The 19,291-nt window shown below is 37.7% G+C and overlaps 1 protein-coding gene across 2 annotated transcripts in view; it reads right to left on the bottom strand.

Annotated features, from left to right (window-relative positions):
* The window catches only part of SLC24A2 (solute carrier family 24 (sodium/potassium/calcium exchanger), member 2), a 108,571-nt gene extending 91,127 nt beyond the window's left edge, over positions 1 to 17,444 (bottom strand). For both annotated transcript variants that reach the window (XM_010133328.1, XM_010133401.1), the window contains exon 1: positions 16,373 to 17,444. In XM_010133328.1, coding sequence (XP_010131630.1) covers positions 16,373 to 17,308 — 936 coding nt within the window. In that variant the 5' untranslated portion in view covers positions 17,309 to 17,444. The remainder of the gene's footprint in view (positions 1 to 16,372) is intronic.
* Positions 17,445 to 19,291: the final 1,847 nt, after the last annotated feature.

The following is a 19,291-nucleotide window of genomic DNA, read 5'->3' as shown; positions in this document are numbered from 1 at the left end:
GTACCTTGGACCCAATTAAAACACATCTGCACACCTATCAGCAAAACACTGCATATGTGACAGTGAAAGCTGACGTTTGAACCTCTCTCTTGATTGTCCTCAGCTCTTCTTTTAACAACATAAGCAGAAATGTTCACCTCAAGACCCGTAATTGACATAACGCTTACAAATGGCCTGAGCTACTCCTGGCAAACTGTTGGTCATTTCTGTGGCTACTAATCTGTGATCCACTGATATGTGAGTCATTATTAATTCCACAGCATGTCAGAAGAGTAATTTAGAATAGTAATTTAGACTTGCTAATGCTTTAAGATTGTAGGGGTTTTTTAGCTTTGTTCAGGTAAGGTTTTGTTGAAGCCTTATATAAACTGCATGCTAGCTTTTTCCTGATTCACAGGACAAAGAAGTAGACTCCGTAAATTATTATTTTGCTTTCCACATATCCCATTATATACTTCTTTTTTAATGTTAACTATATCTTACTCTCCAATAAAATAATAACTAGTGAAACAGCGAAGAAAATCAGGTTGTAAACTTTAAAGTGTGTGATGGAAAGGGACAACTGTCACAAAAAGTCCCAAACCACACACGGTTGACTGGATCTGTGTCTGACAAAACACAGTCAGTCCTCTTATGTCTTGACTAGGATTTATGTGATAGCAGCATTAATAAAAGAAGTTTATTTCATAAGAAGTGTATAACACATGCTGTACTGGTGATACTAACAACCTTGCTAAAGGAAGAGATTGGAGAACATCAGAAGAATGATGTTTTCCAGCAGAAAACAAGTCTAACTTTTCAGTACTGCATCTAATCTTACCTTCTGATCTCAATTAAACCTTTCCTCCTTAATTCCAGTTGGGAAGTTTGATAGTGGCCTGGACACACAATACCCAAGTGGAACTAACTAAAACCAACAGAACTCCCACCACAGGCTCAGGGAAGCACTACCAGCAGTCACCACACAGAGTTCAATCACATTAAAAAGATTTTTCTTGGGTTTTTTTGTTTGTTTGTTTTTTGTTTTTTTAAGATTTTACACATTTTATGAGAAATAAATTCACACAATGGACACATAACTTTGTCTATAGTAGCACTATATATTTGAAGTATACTGAATAATGAATGAAGCAGATTTTTTCCACAGGAAATGGTGCTGCTTTTTACCAAAAGCAAAAATCATAAACACAGATACATTCTGTATATGTTTCTGTTCACAGGACTGAGCAGTTCTGCTCAACGTTGACCTTTATATTTATCCCATGGAGCTTAATGAACTTAAGTAGGCATTAAGCACACATTAGGAGTGTAGCACATATGCTATGGTAATAGTTCTGTTTCTCTCAAGCCTAGAAAAACTACATTTTCAGCAAAGTTCTACTTACTAGGAGGGTTAATGTTGGGCAATACAGCTCCCTTTCAATACAAAAAGTCAGCAAGGTACAGGATGTCATCAAGAGTTAGAAAATCCTCCTTTTCTCGTCCACAAAGTTTTTCTGCCAAGCAGCATCACACTGGTTATCACTCTCTGCACAGAATATGCTGCAGTTACAAAAAGCTCTTCTAGCACTCTGAATCTAGCCATTAAAACCAACAATGGTCATACCCATCTACCGCAAACATAAAGCCAGCGCCATGCGGCTGGTCAGCTCTCTGCAACGCTCAGCCCCTGGCTGATGTTTGGAGCTGAAAGAACAGATTCTTCTCCTGCTCTTGGCATCACGAAGCACTTTGCTATGGTCTCACACAGGCTGCCAGAAAGGGTTTCCTAGCCCCTCACTTTGACAAAACAATCTCAGCCCCTGACAGCACCTGGCAAATCTGACACAGAATCAGAACAGAAATGTCAAGATAGTGGGCAAACAAGTGAATCGCGTCTCCTTGCACAAAACCTGCTGGTTTTCCTTATTCTCCCTTCGCTCTGAGAGGCTTAGTGAACAAATTGCAACCAGTGTTGGACCTAGAAGAGGTCAGGGATGACTGGCTGAGGCTTGGCATTGGCTGGTCCTCCACACCCCATTCTCTACACTTAGAAAGAATGTACTCATGTCAGACAGGTGCCCTGCAAAGGGAAGACAGGAAATTTCAGGTTTTCCATGGCAAATGGACAGTGATATGTATGGTACAAACTTTGTGGTTAATACAAATAACACATGCATAAGAATGAGGTATGGTATCAAATCCTTCACATATTTGGAGGAATTTTGCCTTTTAAAAAATACCTGTTTCTCATTATGATATTTAAGGTCTCTTCCAACCCAAACCATTCTATGATTACTGATTTCCTATCTTTATGCCTTAGTCTTTTATCCTTATACTGATGTAAGATGACGCTATAATATCTACTTTGATGATTCACTGATGTCAAAAAAGGGTAGTGGTCAGAGTACACTGCAACAGGAACAAATGTGCTCTACATTTCATGAGTGAAATGCTGGTTGCTTGCTACACAGAGACATCATAGTGTTTATTATTTTTAATGCGGTGATGTCCAGATATTTCTTCAGAAATGAGTACAGCAGACAAATGATTTTACAAGTCTGAGGAGATCTGAGACATAGTGAAAGAAATTACTGGCGCACACTCAGCCAACAAGTCTGAATGAGCCATGACTGCAATGTGATTTCCTTTTGCTAAGGGACTGTATGCACATATACTTCCTCATGGAAGGCTCTAGTCCCTCACTATATTGTAAAATATTAGAAAATGACAATTAGCATTTAATTGTGAAGAACAAACCTCCAAAGGCAGTGAAAAACAGATGGAGGAAGAACAATGTAATCTGAATTTTCATAATTAACCATTCGGTTTTCCTTTGGAAGTTGGAGTTGCAGAATTCTAACAAGGATTTCCCCATTATTTTAGGAGCCACATACAATTCATTCATTGTACGTGTTCAGTCATCCACACTGAAAGCTAATGAAAATTTAATTCATTAATTAAAGAAGGATCTATTAGTTAACGGATACTGTAATTCTCTGAAAGTTAAAATTATATCTCATCTCATAAAAAAAAGATAAATCTCCTATGAATCATATATGTTAACAGCTGTGCGGCTGCAGTGCCAGCAACTTTACTATAAATAACAGTAAGACTCACTTAATAGCTTATTTGCCACATGCACCTCTTTGGAACGACATATCATATCTACATACTGACCTGAATACCAAAGGAGCAAATGAAATGTTCACACACTTGATTAACAACTAAATAAGCATTTTATTTTGCTTAGTGGCAGAGAAAAACTGTTATTTTTAATCACTCTTATCTTGAAGGTGACCCTGTGCAAAATGACATCAGGTTGTCAGCCTCACCACAACCTGATGCAATTTCAGGTGTTAGAAAAGGCAACACTGTGGTATGTATTCAGAGTATTGCAACAAAAGCACAGAAGATAGATAGCTTTTCAGATTTTACCAGTCTGCTGCTGTAGGTGATGACCCAGATGTTTTGACTAATTTCAGGTCAGGATAGGATTAATCATTATAATAAAGATCCAAGTCACACTGCAAAAATGCTCATTTCTCCATACTGGTCACAGAAGTAACCTGAGGACACTATATTCACAGGTCAGGCAGCACAGCTAAGCCAGGTGAATCTGGGGCCAAGAGTTGGATTCTGCAATTCTCTAAGTTTTGAACTTTTAATTGACAATTTTGAACACAGATCAACTAAATCTGAAAATTAGTTTTGCATATTATTTTCCCATAGGAAAACCAGGAAGAGTTCTCTTCCACTGTGTCCCTGACAAAAATGTGCCTCTGTGTACTAATTAACTAATCGTGGAGCAGTAACTTTTCCTATGTTTCAGAAAGTAATTAACTGACTTTAACCATATTAAGTACTACCCTTAAAGAGATGGACTGCTAAGAATGATGCTTGCAGCAGTGGTTTTTACAGATGAGTTGTCTGAGAAAATACTGTTAAGGGCCCACCATATAAAAATTGCTTTGAGACTTCTCAATAAGCCAAAATCTACCCACAAGACAGGACAGATCAGGCTGTGAAACACTGAGTGCCGTTTTCCAGTTTAAGTTCAAGGGCACAACAAGCTGATAAAGCCTGTTTTGCTTGCTCCAAGCCCAAAATAAATTGCTTTGTTTGTTTGCTAGGAGTGATTTAATATGGAAGGAGAGAAGCTCAGAGCTTTGGAATTGTGCAGTTGCACAGAGAGACCAGAGAAGCAGAAAGACCGTAATTCTCAATGTCCTGACTTTTGGGTTTAATTTTACTTTCAACAAAGCCAACAGCAAAACTTGCCGTTCACTGAATATAAGGTAGATTTGAAATGTATCTATTTCCCCACAAAAAAAAAATCTTGAAATTATAAGAATCTACACCTACAGGTTTGTTCAAATCCAATTTCACTTTTCCCCCCTACTGTTTCCCCTAGTATTTTCAAAGAGGGGACAATAACATAAAAGATGGGAACAACTCAAGCAAGAAATCTACTAACATTTAAAACTTCGGCAAAAATGACTGCTAACAAGATTACGATTACCATGATGCTTCAAAAACAGCATACCACTAAATAAGAGCTTCATGTATGGTACCCGGTTTGTCTGACAGTTTCCACCAAGCCTCATGACTGCTGTATCTACAACCTTTCTCTCAAATGCTATGTGTTCTGCCTTGCCTCAAGACCATTTCGCCATCAATGTGCTGACCACTGTTTTTCTCGCACACAGTAATCCAATCAAGCAAGCAGAAATAAACCTTCCTACAGCACACTGTACATCATTCCACAGGCCTTGAAAGCCACAGTTTTCTAAGAAGATTAAATGAAAGAGAGAACCACATCTCAACCCTTAAATCCAAAAGTAAGGCATGAGTTTGCAATTTGGTCCATGCCTGTTACCGAGCCTATTGTTGTTATCTTAATATGAGAGGCTGTATTTGTTTATGCACGTCCATGTGTGAGATTATAAACCAACATTTGTTTCCTATGGCATGTTTTTCCTAGATTGCATCGGTTTTGATACTAAATATATTTACTATATATTACATTCTCAATACCCTTACAGAACTGCTTGCAGAAAAACAATGGACAAAGGAAGTTATCCAAATAATTCAACAAGTCATTGCAATACCCATATTTAAAATACTGATTGTCAATATTGATATTTGCAAATGATTACTGATATGTTCACAAATGTAAGTACTAATATATTAGTAATAATATAGTATGTACTAATATATGCAAATACTTCGGGAGTGGGTCTAGCGACTTTTCTATTCTTTTGCTTATGCTTTCTGGGTAGATAGTTGAAGTGAAGAAAGTAATACTTTACATTCACGTCCCAAACAGTTTCTTGCACAGTTTCTTGCTTATGTACAAATTTTAGTTTCTGCAATTCCAGCTGTTGGCCTCTCCTCTGAATAAGAAATGCCCTTTTCTCTGCATGAAATGTCATGTAGTAAAGAATACCGCCCCAGGCCATTCCCATGATAAAATCAAGTTCTGATTACCTACAGAAAGCAAGAAATCAGCTCTCTCCAGTGATGCTGTTTCTATCTCTGTAGAGACAGAGGACAGTAGGAATTACTAATATGGTATATTAAGATATAATAAAATATGTCGAAAGCTCGGTATGTCATGTCCTCGGCCTCAGGCGGGAATGATTTGTTGCTTGGAAAGAGTCTACATTTAAGAATAAAACACAGACATATTTCTCTGAACTGCTCATTTGGAAAAAAACTATGAGAAATGTGCTGCTCAGAAATTTTACATATTTGAGTAAGTCTTATGGAAATGGGTTACTAGGCAGAGGACAGGTGAAATGATGTAGGAAACATGAAAATTACCATCCTACGGATCTGCACTGTATCTCATTGACCTTTTATATGGTCTACATGGCACACTTTAGACTCACGATTATGTGTAGGTGTGCCTATACACACACAAATGGTGAATGGTTTCAGCAGAGACTGAGAACAAGAAAATCAAAAGTCTATGAAAGTCACTGCATTATGTGTAGAGTAAGATTTAGAGAGGCAGCAAGTTGTGTTTTTAGCTCAGAAACTGAACACAAAACCCAACAGTAATATTCCTCCAAAATTTAGTTCATGATGATTCTCTGACTAAATTTTAGAGGAATTTTACTGTTGGTTTTGAGTGAGAGGAGACTCAGGTATTCTGTGTGTGACTACTGGAGAGAAATTAGCATTGCTATGCCTGCTTCAAAGATACATATGGGTCGAAAACTCACTCCAAACTGGAGAACGCATTTGCTTTTCATAGTTTTCAACACAGAGAGGGGATAACCACTTCTTAATCCAAGTTTTGTAGAGTATTTTGAAATTATTTATATCACTGCAGCATTTAAAAATCGAGCCAAGATCAAGCCTTTAAAGAGGACATGCCACCACTCAGAAGCATTCTAAATTAAAACAGTACAGCAAACAAATACAATGAATATAAGAATAAAACAGGAATATTTAAAGAAAAATAAAATTATACAGAAAGAAATAGCTGCTAGACAGCATGATGCTTTCAAATTACTTCAGATGACTGCTTTAAAAATGTGTAAGTAACATAATAATACGAACTATTTCTAACTGCTCTTGGACAGAGCAGTTTTTGGAGTTCCAAAATCGAGTTTTTTTCCACTCAAACATATGACTGATGTAAATTTTAGCTAAACAGTAACTTTGTGATTGTGCCTAGTAGCAATAAAGGAATTTAATTAGTAATTTGATAACGGTTTGCACCAAAAATTAAAATTAGCACCTGATTAACCCCAAAAGAGGTACTCATCCTCTAGCATTATAAACCCTGCAAACTTCAACCCTCTCTCTTGGGCAAAAGCCTACATAACCACACCGGTCTCAAACGATGCCGTGAAGGTCACCAGACACAAGCTGTGACAGTGGAGGCACCTTTACCTTTAGTGCTCTATATCCCCTAGAGCTGTTTTACAGCAATGTGAGAGGGTGAAAAGTTTACACTAGCTGGTTATGCAATAAATGTCACTGGAATTACCACTGACTTCAGACTAGACTCCCAGCAGTAAGCAGTTAAGAAGTGATAAAGCAGGATTAATTCTGAGGTAAATTTATGATTAATTTGTCAGTGTATATGCCATACAAATTCCCTGCTATCTTTATTCTTCCTCGAACAAGAAAATATTTTGCACCAATCTATTAATCCCTTAAGTGTAGCACTTTATATAAGTGTTAATATCATTGCACACACACCTTTAAGCCTATTCTCACACACCCACCTTAAAAGAAGTCATCCAAGATCGCTGCTATTTATGGCTATTCGTGAAATGAATAGAACTTCAATGACATGGAGAACAGGGATATAGCAGTGGAATAGCGCAAAACACAGTAACTGAGCAGTAACTATTCTTTGGAGTGCCCTAATGAAATTGTATCCGACAGGAACAGTAAAATTCCCCAAAGTGAGCCACTGTTGACTAAGGCAGAGCAGTAGCTATACCACTAGATAAAGCTGCTCTGGAGGCAGTGTGAGCTCTGAACCTGCCACGTGCTGTAGAAACAAGTACAGGATCAACACTTAGAACTTTCATTGCCCTGCCAAGCCATGAGACTCAATTCTACTGCCAGCAAGGCAATGGCTCTTTTTCCAAGGCTGCATTTCTTTCATTTCTTCTTTTCAGACACAAACACACATAAGCCAACAAACCACCAATGACAGCAAACAGCAATTGTATTTTCTCAAAGTCACAGGTATTGCTTGCAAAATAATGAAATACGTGGTAAGGTACTACAATACATTTTCTGACAAATGTAACTGCTCTGCCAAAAGTATGCTCTAAGGCTGCTCTTAATTTAGGATTTTCAGTTTGCCTGAGACAGTGACCTGCACTTAATTATACGATTGAAAGAATTTCACACACACAAATTTACAACAAAACCAAACTAAACCCAAACCATCTCATCTGCCTGTTTTCCCAAAAAGCGAAATCAAGCACCAACATCACTAGTTTGACTTAGGTCCTATTATACAATAGATGCTGTCTTCTACTAGAGGCATCATTGACTGATACTTGCAGAGATCCACTGCTAGATCATACAGAGAAATAAATATTTTTAAAAATTACCTCCTGGACATCTATGTGTTATAAATAATCAGCAACTCAGTGACTCTACTTGGATGACGGGGAAAAGACTGATGGTATGCTAACTATATAGAAAGCTAAGCAAATATCAATGTACATAGAATTACACACATGACAAATCATATTCTCCTTACCAGGTACTCTGAATGGCATGCATGTTTTTTCCACCATGAACCACCGAGGGGAGGGTTTCTGTAATTTCACAGAGTTGTCTAAGCACCTACTGTGATGAAAACCATTATCATCTCAATCCTTTAGCATGAAAATGAATAATAGTTAAAAAATTTGTTTCTGTGTTAAAACCAAACAATAAAGAGTGAAAAACATTCTATAAGATGGAGTTTTCATTGATGGCCCAAATTTTCAGAATTTTGAAGTGCAGTTACAGAACTAATGTTCTTGATTTGTACAGATAAAGGAAGAGAGCAATTTTCAAGAGATGGACTTTATGAAGGGTTTTGCATTAAAATACCAAACCAGCTCCCTTTCTTTTTCTAAACCACCTGTATCTCACCTTATGATGCATAACAACTGATCTATGCATAATAAATTCATTGCAATTATCTGATCTTCCTCTATCTTGTCATTTTAGGTTCTAAAAAAGCTGCCAGTGCCAAGTAAGAATTTGAATCTCTAGTTTGTGCCAACAGCACACTTACTGCTGCAGAGATTAATGGAACCAGTCACTAAATTAAATAATAAAAAGTGTTATTTATATAAGAGCTGGCTGAAATACAGTGGAATGTGACTAATCTAGGTTAAGGTGAAGGAAATACCATTCTTTATTCTACAGAATTAGTAGCACCACACTAGTCACAGTTTGCAGGTTAGGAAATACATTGTAAATAACTGGGGAGAAATATAAAGATATATTCTTTATATTAAAGTTCATTTTATAAGTAGCAAAAAAGGTTGCTAAATAGGTATCAAATGTTATATCTGTTACAGCTGTTTACTTACACTCTTCTCTAATACATCCTCCCATCCATTCTAGAACTTGTGTCCAAAACACTTCTAATTCTCGTTCATCCCACACAGATCTTTTAAAGTACGTACGCTCAGACTTTCTTTGTCTCTGTATTTCTTTGCTTTGCTGATTAAACTGAGATTTTAAATTTTGGTCAAAAGGACAAAGGGAATCTACTTTCTTTTTAAAACATTGGTATTGCATTGATTGCTGTTTACCAAAAAGCACTTACTGGGTTTGTATGTTTGTTGTCTGGACCTGAGGGGTAAAAGGATAATAAATATCCAAATCCTATGTTGCCTTACGCTGTCTTGATAAAATAGACAACAGTCCAGCCCAACCAGACCGCCCACTTTAGGTTAGTCCTTTCAAAAGACTTCTGCAGAGGAGTCTCTAATTTCTATGGTTAAAAAGCCTGGCTCTCAAGAAACACCTGACGTGAATGGGCATGTACCTTATTTTTAAGAACTGTCCTGACCATTACACATTTCTTCTTCCACATAGTTTTTGTTATAGGACTTTAAGCATGAACATACTATCCACTCCGCAGTAGCAAATTCAAATCGGTTATAATCTTATTCTACAGTTACAAAAGCAAAATGCCTGAATTCTTGAAACAAATCCAGAAGCAGAAAGGATCCAAAAGGAGCTGTTTTCTCACCTTCATTGTTGGCACTGGAAAACTGACTCCTGCTAATAAAACCAACAAATCCCCGGATCATTAACAGGACAGAAGCACTTCATCAAACCTAATTTCTTGGCATGTGGCCCTGGTGGTGTAGTGCTGAATGCCTAGGGAGTGTCACCACTCAGAAAGGCCAAGGCCACCCTAAAGTCAGCGGTGCCCAAAACATCACTATACTGTGGCACTTTCAATGCTGCAACAAGGCAGTTTCCATCATCCTCATCCCACATTTTAGAAGAGATAGGCACGTACACCCGCCCTTTACAAACATGGTGTGGAAGGCTCACTACTACCTTTTAAAACAAGGCCAGAAAAAGCAGAGGAGTCAGGTGGGTCTTGCCACTCAAATCTTTTACACAAGAGAGGGGCACCACAGAAAGTGAGCAGTGAATGTGGGAGATCTGTATATAACTGTGTGAAAGTTGAGGACTCTCACAGCCAGAATCTGAACAGCTTGTAAAAGCCACTAGATTTTGTTAAATATTAGTCTGGGAGGTAAATCTGGAAAAGTAGCTTAGGCAAAAAAGCAGAGGAGCGTGGGTTAGGCAGAAAAGCAGTACCATGCTGCTTTACCCAGGTCTCGCACCTCCGAGCAAGCATGAAAGCAAAACTATACCATCTGAAGATCTTCTCTGTTTGAAAGTGAATCTCCTTCAAAGTTTTAAGTACCCTCAAGCAGGCAGATATTTTAAGGTCGGGTATACTGATTTGGGGATTGAAATTCCACCTACAGTCTCCTGTAGCTCCCACATCCTGTTGAGGATCTGGACCAAAGTACCCAAGACTAGAGATGACAGAAGGAAAAACATTTATAACATCTCCAGACTGGGACTGCATTTTCTTCTCTTTGTACAGCTTCTAGCACACCAAATTTAATCATGTCTAGAGCTCTTCTGACAAACAGCATGGTGAACACTTGCCAACACAGCTGGTTTTGTGCAGCCTCGAAGAAATATCACCTAACTTCCTTTTAATTACATATGCTTTTTATTTTTAAATATATTCATGGATATCTTGTCCTCTTGCTGTTAATCAAAGGTGGCACAGTTTTAGCCTTTCTTTTCACAGCACAATTGTCAAGGGTTGCCTTAATGAATCTTAATGGATGGCCGTGATTTAAGAGGTTTTATTCTACATTGCATTTCCATGCTGTCATTTTCTGCTCATTCCCAAGTACATATACACAAAACGAAGACACTCCAGTGGTGAAAAACCACTACAATCATTGTTTTGTAGTCAATAAACTACTGACAGGTGCTAAAATAAACTGAGAATAGCATCCATTTCACTGCGCTAATAGTTGCATATATGAAGTATCAGCCTTCGGGTATGTCAGTAACAGCCCTAAATTGAATCAACAATGCTAAATACTCAAGGCAAATTAACTAAGTAGGTGTTGCTACTGGAATAACATTTAGTTAACACAGTAGTAACTTGGAAGTTTTTGAGATATGGAAAGCAGATAAAATGTAACACAAAACTAGGCTTTTGTCAGAACAAAACACAGTACAAGGACAGCGATGATGTTCCAAACACCTAATTAAAGCAATGCATCCATCTTGCATTGGTATGCAAGATCCAGATACTCATAGCTCTGTATTCACACACATGCTTGCACAAGTAGACCAATTGCGAAATGTCTGTAGAATAAGATTCCAATCACACTATGAACTATGGAACTCTGCTTTAAAGTATCTTTTCTTAGCAGTGAGAGAAGAAAGGCCCTTCTACAGACTAAGAGATACTGGGCATGTGGATTCAACACCAAGAAGCCCGGAAAAAGAACTGTTCAGGAATTCAAACCAACTACAAACTCAGACCTTTTACAGATTCCATTTTTTCCTGTATGCATGCAGGTAATGCGTGGTTTTCCTCAAACAGTGTTTCATGTTTACAGTTGGACCGTATGATCTTAAAGTTCTCTTTCAACAAAAAGGATTCAGTGACTCTATAGACACGTATTAGATCACATAACAGTGACCATGTGTATGCAGTGTTAATGCAGCCACCAAGTGCTGTTAACAGATAACACCAATGCTGTTAACAACCCTTCCTTTAGAATGCAAATACTGCCATCAAATACAATGTGGCAACACTTGAGATCAGTACAAATCTTAAAATATCACACACAAGCTATTCAAGTTTTTTAAGACAACAAAATTGGCAATAAAATAATGTCAAACTATGTCTTGTTGGTAAAAATAGATCATTTTCCAAATGCGGTTCTCTGTAAATGTAGAAAAAGTGTTACTGTCTTCTATATACCATAAGGTATTTATCTAAAATAGGAATGTCAGCGAAACAGATGTCATTGCACAACATCCCTGTGCCACCCACATTCTGTTCTTCTAGTTGCCAAACAGAACTGTTTCGAGTTATTTACTGAGCGATAAGATTCCAGTATTTCTACAATTTTCTCCATTAAAGAAAAAACAGTACTTAAAAACTGAACTGTAATTTCGCATGATATTTTACCATGATCTAATATATTCAACATGCCTTCATCATCACAGACTGTGAAGACTGAAACCTTAGCAGAATGTCAAATAAGTCTTACTTTTAAGAACTTTGTATATCAGCTTTTTCCATTTTCCTATCCATTATACTCAATCCCAAGATTCTGTTTTGAAACATCTTCACTCAACTAGAAAGATGTAGAATTAATATCAAAGTTCCCTCCGCAGTCCTAAAAAATCATCTGGTTTCTGGGGGATAACTACATAAAACCTAAAAATCACGCCACAGAACATTAGGCTGCAAGGGATTTCTGGATTTATCTGGTGTGGGATCACACTACCTACTGCAGGGCCCATTCGGGGCAGCCCACAGGGCTCAGTGTTACTTGACAGGGACCTATCTTGGTGTGCACATGCTATATGCCACCCTACAATGTAGAACCTAGCCACCTGGGTTTTATTCTGCCTTTTTGTTCTGTCTTGCTTTTCATCTTTCCTCCTTTTTTCCACCCTTGTCGTAGTGATCTCTGGAGTTCATTGGCATCAAATTGACAGCAGGCTTCCTTGAGAGGAGGATGGGGCGTAATACTGTCCACAGTTCAAACAGGACCTTGTCAGTGCATCCCATGAACTCTAAATGCAAAAAGCCTGTAGTCAGTTCTCATCAGTGTCACCGAATTGTTGCTAAAATTCAAGTTACCAGATTTTCTGTACCCTTTAAGACCCCAGGCTGTACTTGTTTGAAAGCTTGTGAAGGAAAATACTGAGCACAATGGAATTTATACCAAGTACTCTGTCTGCATTTGCATATGTACAAATAACTGACACACTAAAGGAAATAACATCAGAAAAAGTAGTTAAGTTCAAATAATCACAGTTTCCTACCACAAAAAAGTGCTTTAATTCTTAAAAAAAAGGAATGAAGGAATGTACATATCTAGAGATACGTACACATTCTAGCAACCCAATGAATACATCTAGAGTAAATGACTGTTAAGCAGAAAAACAATTTTGATCTAAGTTGTTTTTCTCGTGGGAAATACTGTGCTTCTTGAGAATGTAAAACTTTCTCAAATCTTTCCAGATGACTGATAATAAAAACACTGTAATTAACATGAAAATACTTTTTAGTATCTCAAGAGGTTTTTAATCTGATCAGATTTTTACTCTTTGATACTTGTTTGCTAATAAGCCACCTAACCCTTCAACTATCCAGCTTTATGACGCTCTAATTACATCTCTCAACTTTGTTGAGCTGCTTTACAATTACAACACAAAGTCTTAAAGATAAATACAGTAGGCACATTTTTTTAGCGCAACACTCACCAGTTTGGCAACAGAAGAATCAACAGACAGGCAGAAGGAGTATTGTTTAGAGGAAAGAAGAGAATTTTCTACACGCTCCTGAAATTAAAGTTCTTTCAAGAGACTCTAGCCCACTGAGATTCTAGAGAACTGCCTAACAATTCGCTGCCCAAATGGAGAAAAAAGAGAGTTTCTAATTGAACAACCGAGATAAGAAATTTTGCATTTGATATACTAATTTTGTTATATACCATTTTACTTCACATTGACATAGCACACTCCTGATGACTAGAAGCAATCTAGGCTAACAGCTAACACTGTAGAAATGACCCATCCTTTGCCACCAAAAAGCCAAGACAATCACTTCAGAAATAATCATAATCCCCCTCAGTTAGGAAATAAGCACCCACGTGCATTGCATTCACTGCTAGGCACCAGATCTCAGATGACAAAAATATTTTATCCTTTGCTTTAGTCAATAACTTTCACGATTAAATCCTAGTTATTTCTAGGCTTGGGACTACATGTCTCAGTTTTTTGGCTTTCCTTTTGTGTTTTCTAACTTAACAAGCAATATTATCTAATAATAATAAATGTAAATAAATGAACACAACTCCAGTGAGATTCTTTCCCAAACATAATCTGTGACACCTTTGCTATCAGAAAATCAGTTCATTCATCCTGCTAAATGCTGTTCAACTGAATAGTAAAATAATTTATAATGAGTTATAATTTCAAAGTGTTAGCTGAATATTCAAACACCTGTCTTTACAAGAGGGCTCACAGAAAAAACATGGTCTGATACCTTCAGAAGCTATATTCTCCGGGAATCAGAAACTACATACAAGCTAAACAGCAACATAATCAGAGCATCTCTTTCATGCCCATCTAGCCCTCAATGATTTATGAATACATTCTTTTATTATAATGTTTTCTAATGTATTATTTTATAATACATTAACTTTAATTCACTTCAAGTTAATCCATAAAAAATAGCTTCATGAAATGTTTTTTTAGGTAAAATAGCCTATCTGAATTCTGTGCACCTATAATATGAATAAACTCTAAGAGAAAGTAATTAATATATCAAACGATAAATGAGCACTCCTAAAGAGATCTTTTTAAAATCAAGTCCCTCTAGAGTACTTTAAACACTTATGATGTCCAATATGGGTCACAAATGATTTATTTTTCTATCCAGCTGAAAATAAAAGAGCACTTACCTCGGTATATAGCTACTCCACTCCACCCTATACACTGGACAACTCAAGACAGTTGCTTTTCATACAAACTATTGTTTAAGATGAATTATAGATCCACATCTCCTTCAAATCCAGTTTATGAACAGATGAAGGTGCATTAAACGGCTGCTTCAAACACCATAGTCTCTTCCTATCATTACACACATTTAGCACAAATTGCTGAAGTACTTACAATGCAATGTGAAATACTGTATTATTTAGAATCCAACTGATGTAGTTAAAGGAGTCTTTCATTCATTAGGGCAACTACTTTGTTGGTGTTGATCTTCATTTCATTTACTTATAAAATCCCAATTATGCACTTTGGGAAAGATGGAGATGAGCATGCCAATTTGGAAAAGGAACAAAACAAAAAGGAAACTACAAAACCACAAGTAAGTGTATAGGTGCTGAATTTGATCAGATAAATTTTAAAATTGCAAATTTTCTGATTTTTTTTTTTTGGTGGATAATTTTGCGGCTTGTGCTAAAATTGAAAGCACCTGTCCTTACTGCTAGAAATAGAAATCTGTCTCTTCAAAGTTAGGTTTATAGGCAGAATCGCCAGTTTTCTGTGACTCACAGGAAAGTAGCCCCTCTCTATAGTTACATGGATAACTCTATAATTATGGTTTACATGCCTCTCTATATGTGTCTCTTTATCCTCCTGTTTATATGCCTGTACGCTTAAATCAGTGGATTGTGTCTCTGAACCACTCATAGAGGGCTGTTACACAAAAGAAACAAAACAGTGAAAAGTTCCCTGACACTCTGTAGAGTTACTGGATAATAAAACATTATCTGATAAATAACCCCATTGTCATATAAAACCAGACATTTCAATCTGAGTATTAAACATTCAATTAAAACACTGCTACACACAAGTATTTATGGATTCAGCTTTCTAAGTCCCTTTAATACAGCCTAATTTAGGAAGAGAGCTGTTTAAAAGATGATAATAATTACTGAAGACCCACCGAGCCCTCTGTGCATAAATTCCTTTCTCCACTTGTGGCCAGGTATTAGAGCAAAAATTAGTTTGCTTAGTTCCAAACACCATAAATGGGAAACCATGCTTCTTAAACAGAGGGCTTCTGCCTTTTGCCATTGTGGTCACTGTTTTTCCAGAGATTTTTTCTGTAATTGCCACTAATTACAACTGGAAGTTAATACTGTAAAACAATAGATGAAATACACGTATAAAAATATCTTTGTACACTGTTCGGAGTGATTTCCTTTTTTGGAGCAAGAAAGTGCATTGGAAGCTCTTTAAAAAGCCAAATTTTGTCACAAGATCCTCCCCAGATATTGTTACTGCTTAATCCAAAAGCTTAGGGAAGAAATAGCAGCTATATCTCAGACCTCATCAATGTGCCAAAATGCTGAGTAAAGGTTTATGTCTTTTTGCTGGCTTGTTTTTTTGGTTTCTGTGTGATTAGGATCATTCTGGCATTAAAAGCTATTGATTTACCAGAAAGCTACCTCATGTTTTATATTTTCAATCCTATTGGACTGACTAAACAAAAAGACCTTTTAGCAAAACATGGAACTTTTTTATATTCTTTATGATATAAAAGGGCTGGCACGTACAAAGACATTGTAACATATATGCTAATTATAAATTGACCAACCTTTCCGTCAGCATCTGCTGTTGTTACCTTCTCAACTTTGTTCCTATTTAAAAATTTCTTCACCCATTCTTCTACTTGAACATTGAACTTCATGAAAGTCACATAGAGAAAATATGCTGTCAGGAGTGTTAAGCTTTCCCACCACATGATCAAGTTATCCAGAAAAAAGATGATTAGCAAGATCAAGTCAATGATGTAAAAGGACACATCTCGAAAGAGTGGCCACCAAGTAAGGTTCAAGATCTCTCTGGAAAATAAAGCACACATTCCAATAACAAACAGGATATTGAACACAGCAGATCCCACTATAGTACCAATGCCAACATTGCTGTGGGATATAAACACTCCTATTAAAGAAGTAAAGAGTTCTGGGGCTGACCCACCAGCAGCCATGAAGGTTGCCCCTGCCACATCATCAGATATGGCTAGTTTTTCAGTGATGACAGTCAAGGAAGGAACAAAGAACTCATCGCAGACTATGGCTAAGGCTATAAACATGTAAATCATTCCAATCACATGGAGGATCACTGCTCCCTTTCTTCTCTCCTCAAGAGAGAAAAGATCCTCGGGGTACTCTCCCTTGTTATGTTCATCTGTTGCATTGTTGTGCTCAGCTTCATATTTCATAGAAACATGTGGGTCTGGAGTGCCGTTTTCATCCTGCTCCTTGAAATCCAAGAGAGTTCTTTGGTGCCCTTGCACCAGCTTTTGGCTATCTAGGCTGCTGGCCAATGCCATGTTATGTGGTTCCATCTTGAAAAAGGCACTAATTGAAAGAGAGAAAGTACTAATGGCCACTACACTGACAAGAAGCCCTATAATTCGTACCAGTCTCAGTTTTTTCCTAACATTCTGGTGCCGTCTGCAACTGAACAACGGTTCCTTCAAACACCACTCCTCCAAGACACCAGCAACAGTCTTTTTCTGGAGTGCCATTTTGTGTTCTGTGTGGGATGCTGAGGCAGTCAGATAGATTATTCCTTCATACTTGTCTCCAGCTTTGAAGTTAGAAGTTCTTTAAGAGTCTTCCCAGGATCAAGTACTTTTACTCTTCATAGGAAGAATTTTCTTCATTCATCTTAAAATGACAAACAAGTATTATCGATATTAGTGAAACAGCACATGATTAGAAGTGTCTAAAAAGCATTATACAGACTGGGTTAAATTTAGAATATAAAGCAGAATATTACCAAATGTAACATAAAACCGTGTCACATCCCATCAGACAGAGCAACGATATGTTTCTTTCAGCAGTGACCCTGCAGATAACAGTCTATCAATAGCCATCATTTTATGCCTCATTTAATATGTCTCTGAAGTACTGCTCTCCTTAGTTGCTGGCAAAAAAAAATCTTAGTGGAAGGTAAAAACTGTCCCCAAATGTTGTGTAAAAATGAAGACACTGCTATTTTAATGGATACACCAAAGGTTATTACCTCTGTAATTACTTTCCACCATGATCAGGTAACAACCAAATCCCAATGGCAAACAATGTATGAAAAGGCAATCAAAATGCTAACAAGCATCTCATCAGACCTTTAAGCAGTTGAGGTGGTATTAACTGAAAAGTTACGTGTGCATAGAGCAACACTCATTGATATGTAAGTAAAATGCTATGCTGTTGGAACAGGATCAAAATGAAGATCTAGTTTCTGTAGAAATCGCTGAAGACCTAGGTTCTGTAGAAACTGATGACAATCTAGGTTCTTTAGAAACCGAATCAGTTTCTTTAGTTCTTCTGCAAATTCAGTGCAAGTTTACACAGAGAACTTGGCTTGCTTCTGATCAGGCTTAGGACACCAGCTTGGACTATCTAAGACAAATTTTTCATTTACCTCTGGTTTTGTTTTGGTTTAGGTCACACATTCAGCTAAAAAAGTTGGAAGTTATTATTAATACCTATGTGGTAAGTATATTTTTAAAATGCTCCTCTTACAGATCCCAAAGAAAATAGTTTAAATTTACCCAAGAGTTGATTCTGAAACAAATGAAACGGTGAGAAACTGAACTATGTGAGAAGGGCTATTCCTATATGCCACAGCTGAGCTGATCAGACCAAGAGCACTTCTAAAACAGAAAAAACCCCACTATATAATAACAGGTTCTTCGGTTACTAAGCTTGAAGAATATATGTAATGTAGAAATCAGTTACATATGCATGATATGCAAGTTAATAGTAAATAAAATTGATTATTAGCCCTATTACATTAAAGAATAATGTTACACCACTTCTTCAAGGAATTTGTAGTAATTATCTAAATACTAAACAATCAATCAGTAGAATATTAGTTTTGTAATCTCAAATACAACTCAATTACAACTATTACTTGCAGCTATTTACATAAAAGTTATTGTCAGGCGCAGTTTCTCCTGATTTTTACCAACGGCTTCCATAATAACATGTCATACAGACATACTCCTTCTGCAAGATAGAGCGCCACAGTGGAGATAATATTTTCCACCTTAGCATTACTGCTCACCGGACTGCAACAGAAACATTAAGCGGGAAAGATACGGGAACGGCACTACCGCTCCTGCACGCAATTTACGGCGGATTGGCCGATGACCGCACACCGTTATAAATTACGCTAATGGGAAAAGGGAAAAGCGCCCGGCGTGTCCTCTTGCCCCCCCCGCCCCTTCCCCCGCCCGCCCGCCGCGGACCCCATCTCCGGTGGAGCGCAGCCCACCAACCCCCCGCCGTCCCGCGCAGCGAAGCCCCATCTTCCCCAGCCCTCCGCGGAGATGCCGCAGAGCCTCGCCTAACTCAGACCAAGTTCGCACCGCTCTGCTCCGCACCCCTCCGCGCCGCACAAACTTTTTTCGTCTTTGAAGGGGAAGCGGGTCCAGCTCCAGATATCTTCCCAGCCTCGACCGCGGAAAGTCGCGGAGGTAGTAACCGGCTGTCTCGGGGCTCAG

The sequence above is a fragment of the Buceros rhinoceros genome, unplaced genomic scaffold, assembly GCF_000710305.1.
Source record: "Buceros rhinoceros silvestris isolate BGI_N320 unplaced genomic scaffold, ASM71030v1 scaffold2100, whole genome shotgun sequence".
Classification (NCBI taxonomy): Eukaryota; Metazoa; Chordata; class Aves; order Bucerotiformes; family Bucerotidae; genus Buceros; species Buceros rhinoceros.
The sequence above is the reverse complement of the archived record's forward strand: the minus strand, read 5'-3'. Positions and strand labels throughout refer to the sequence as shown.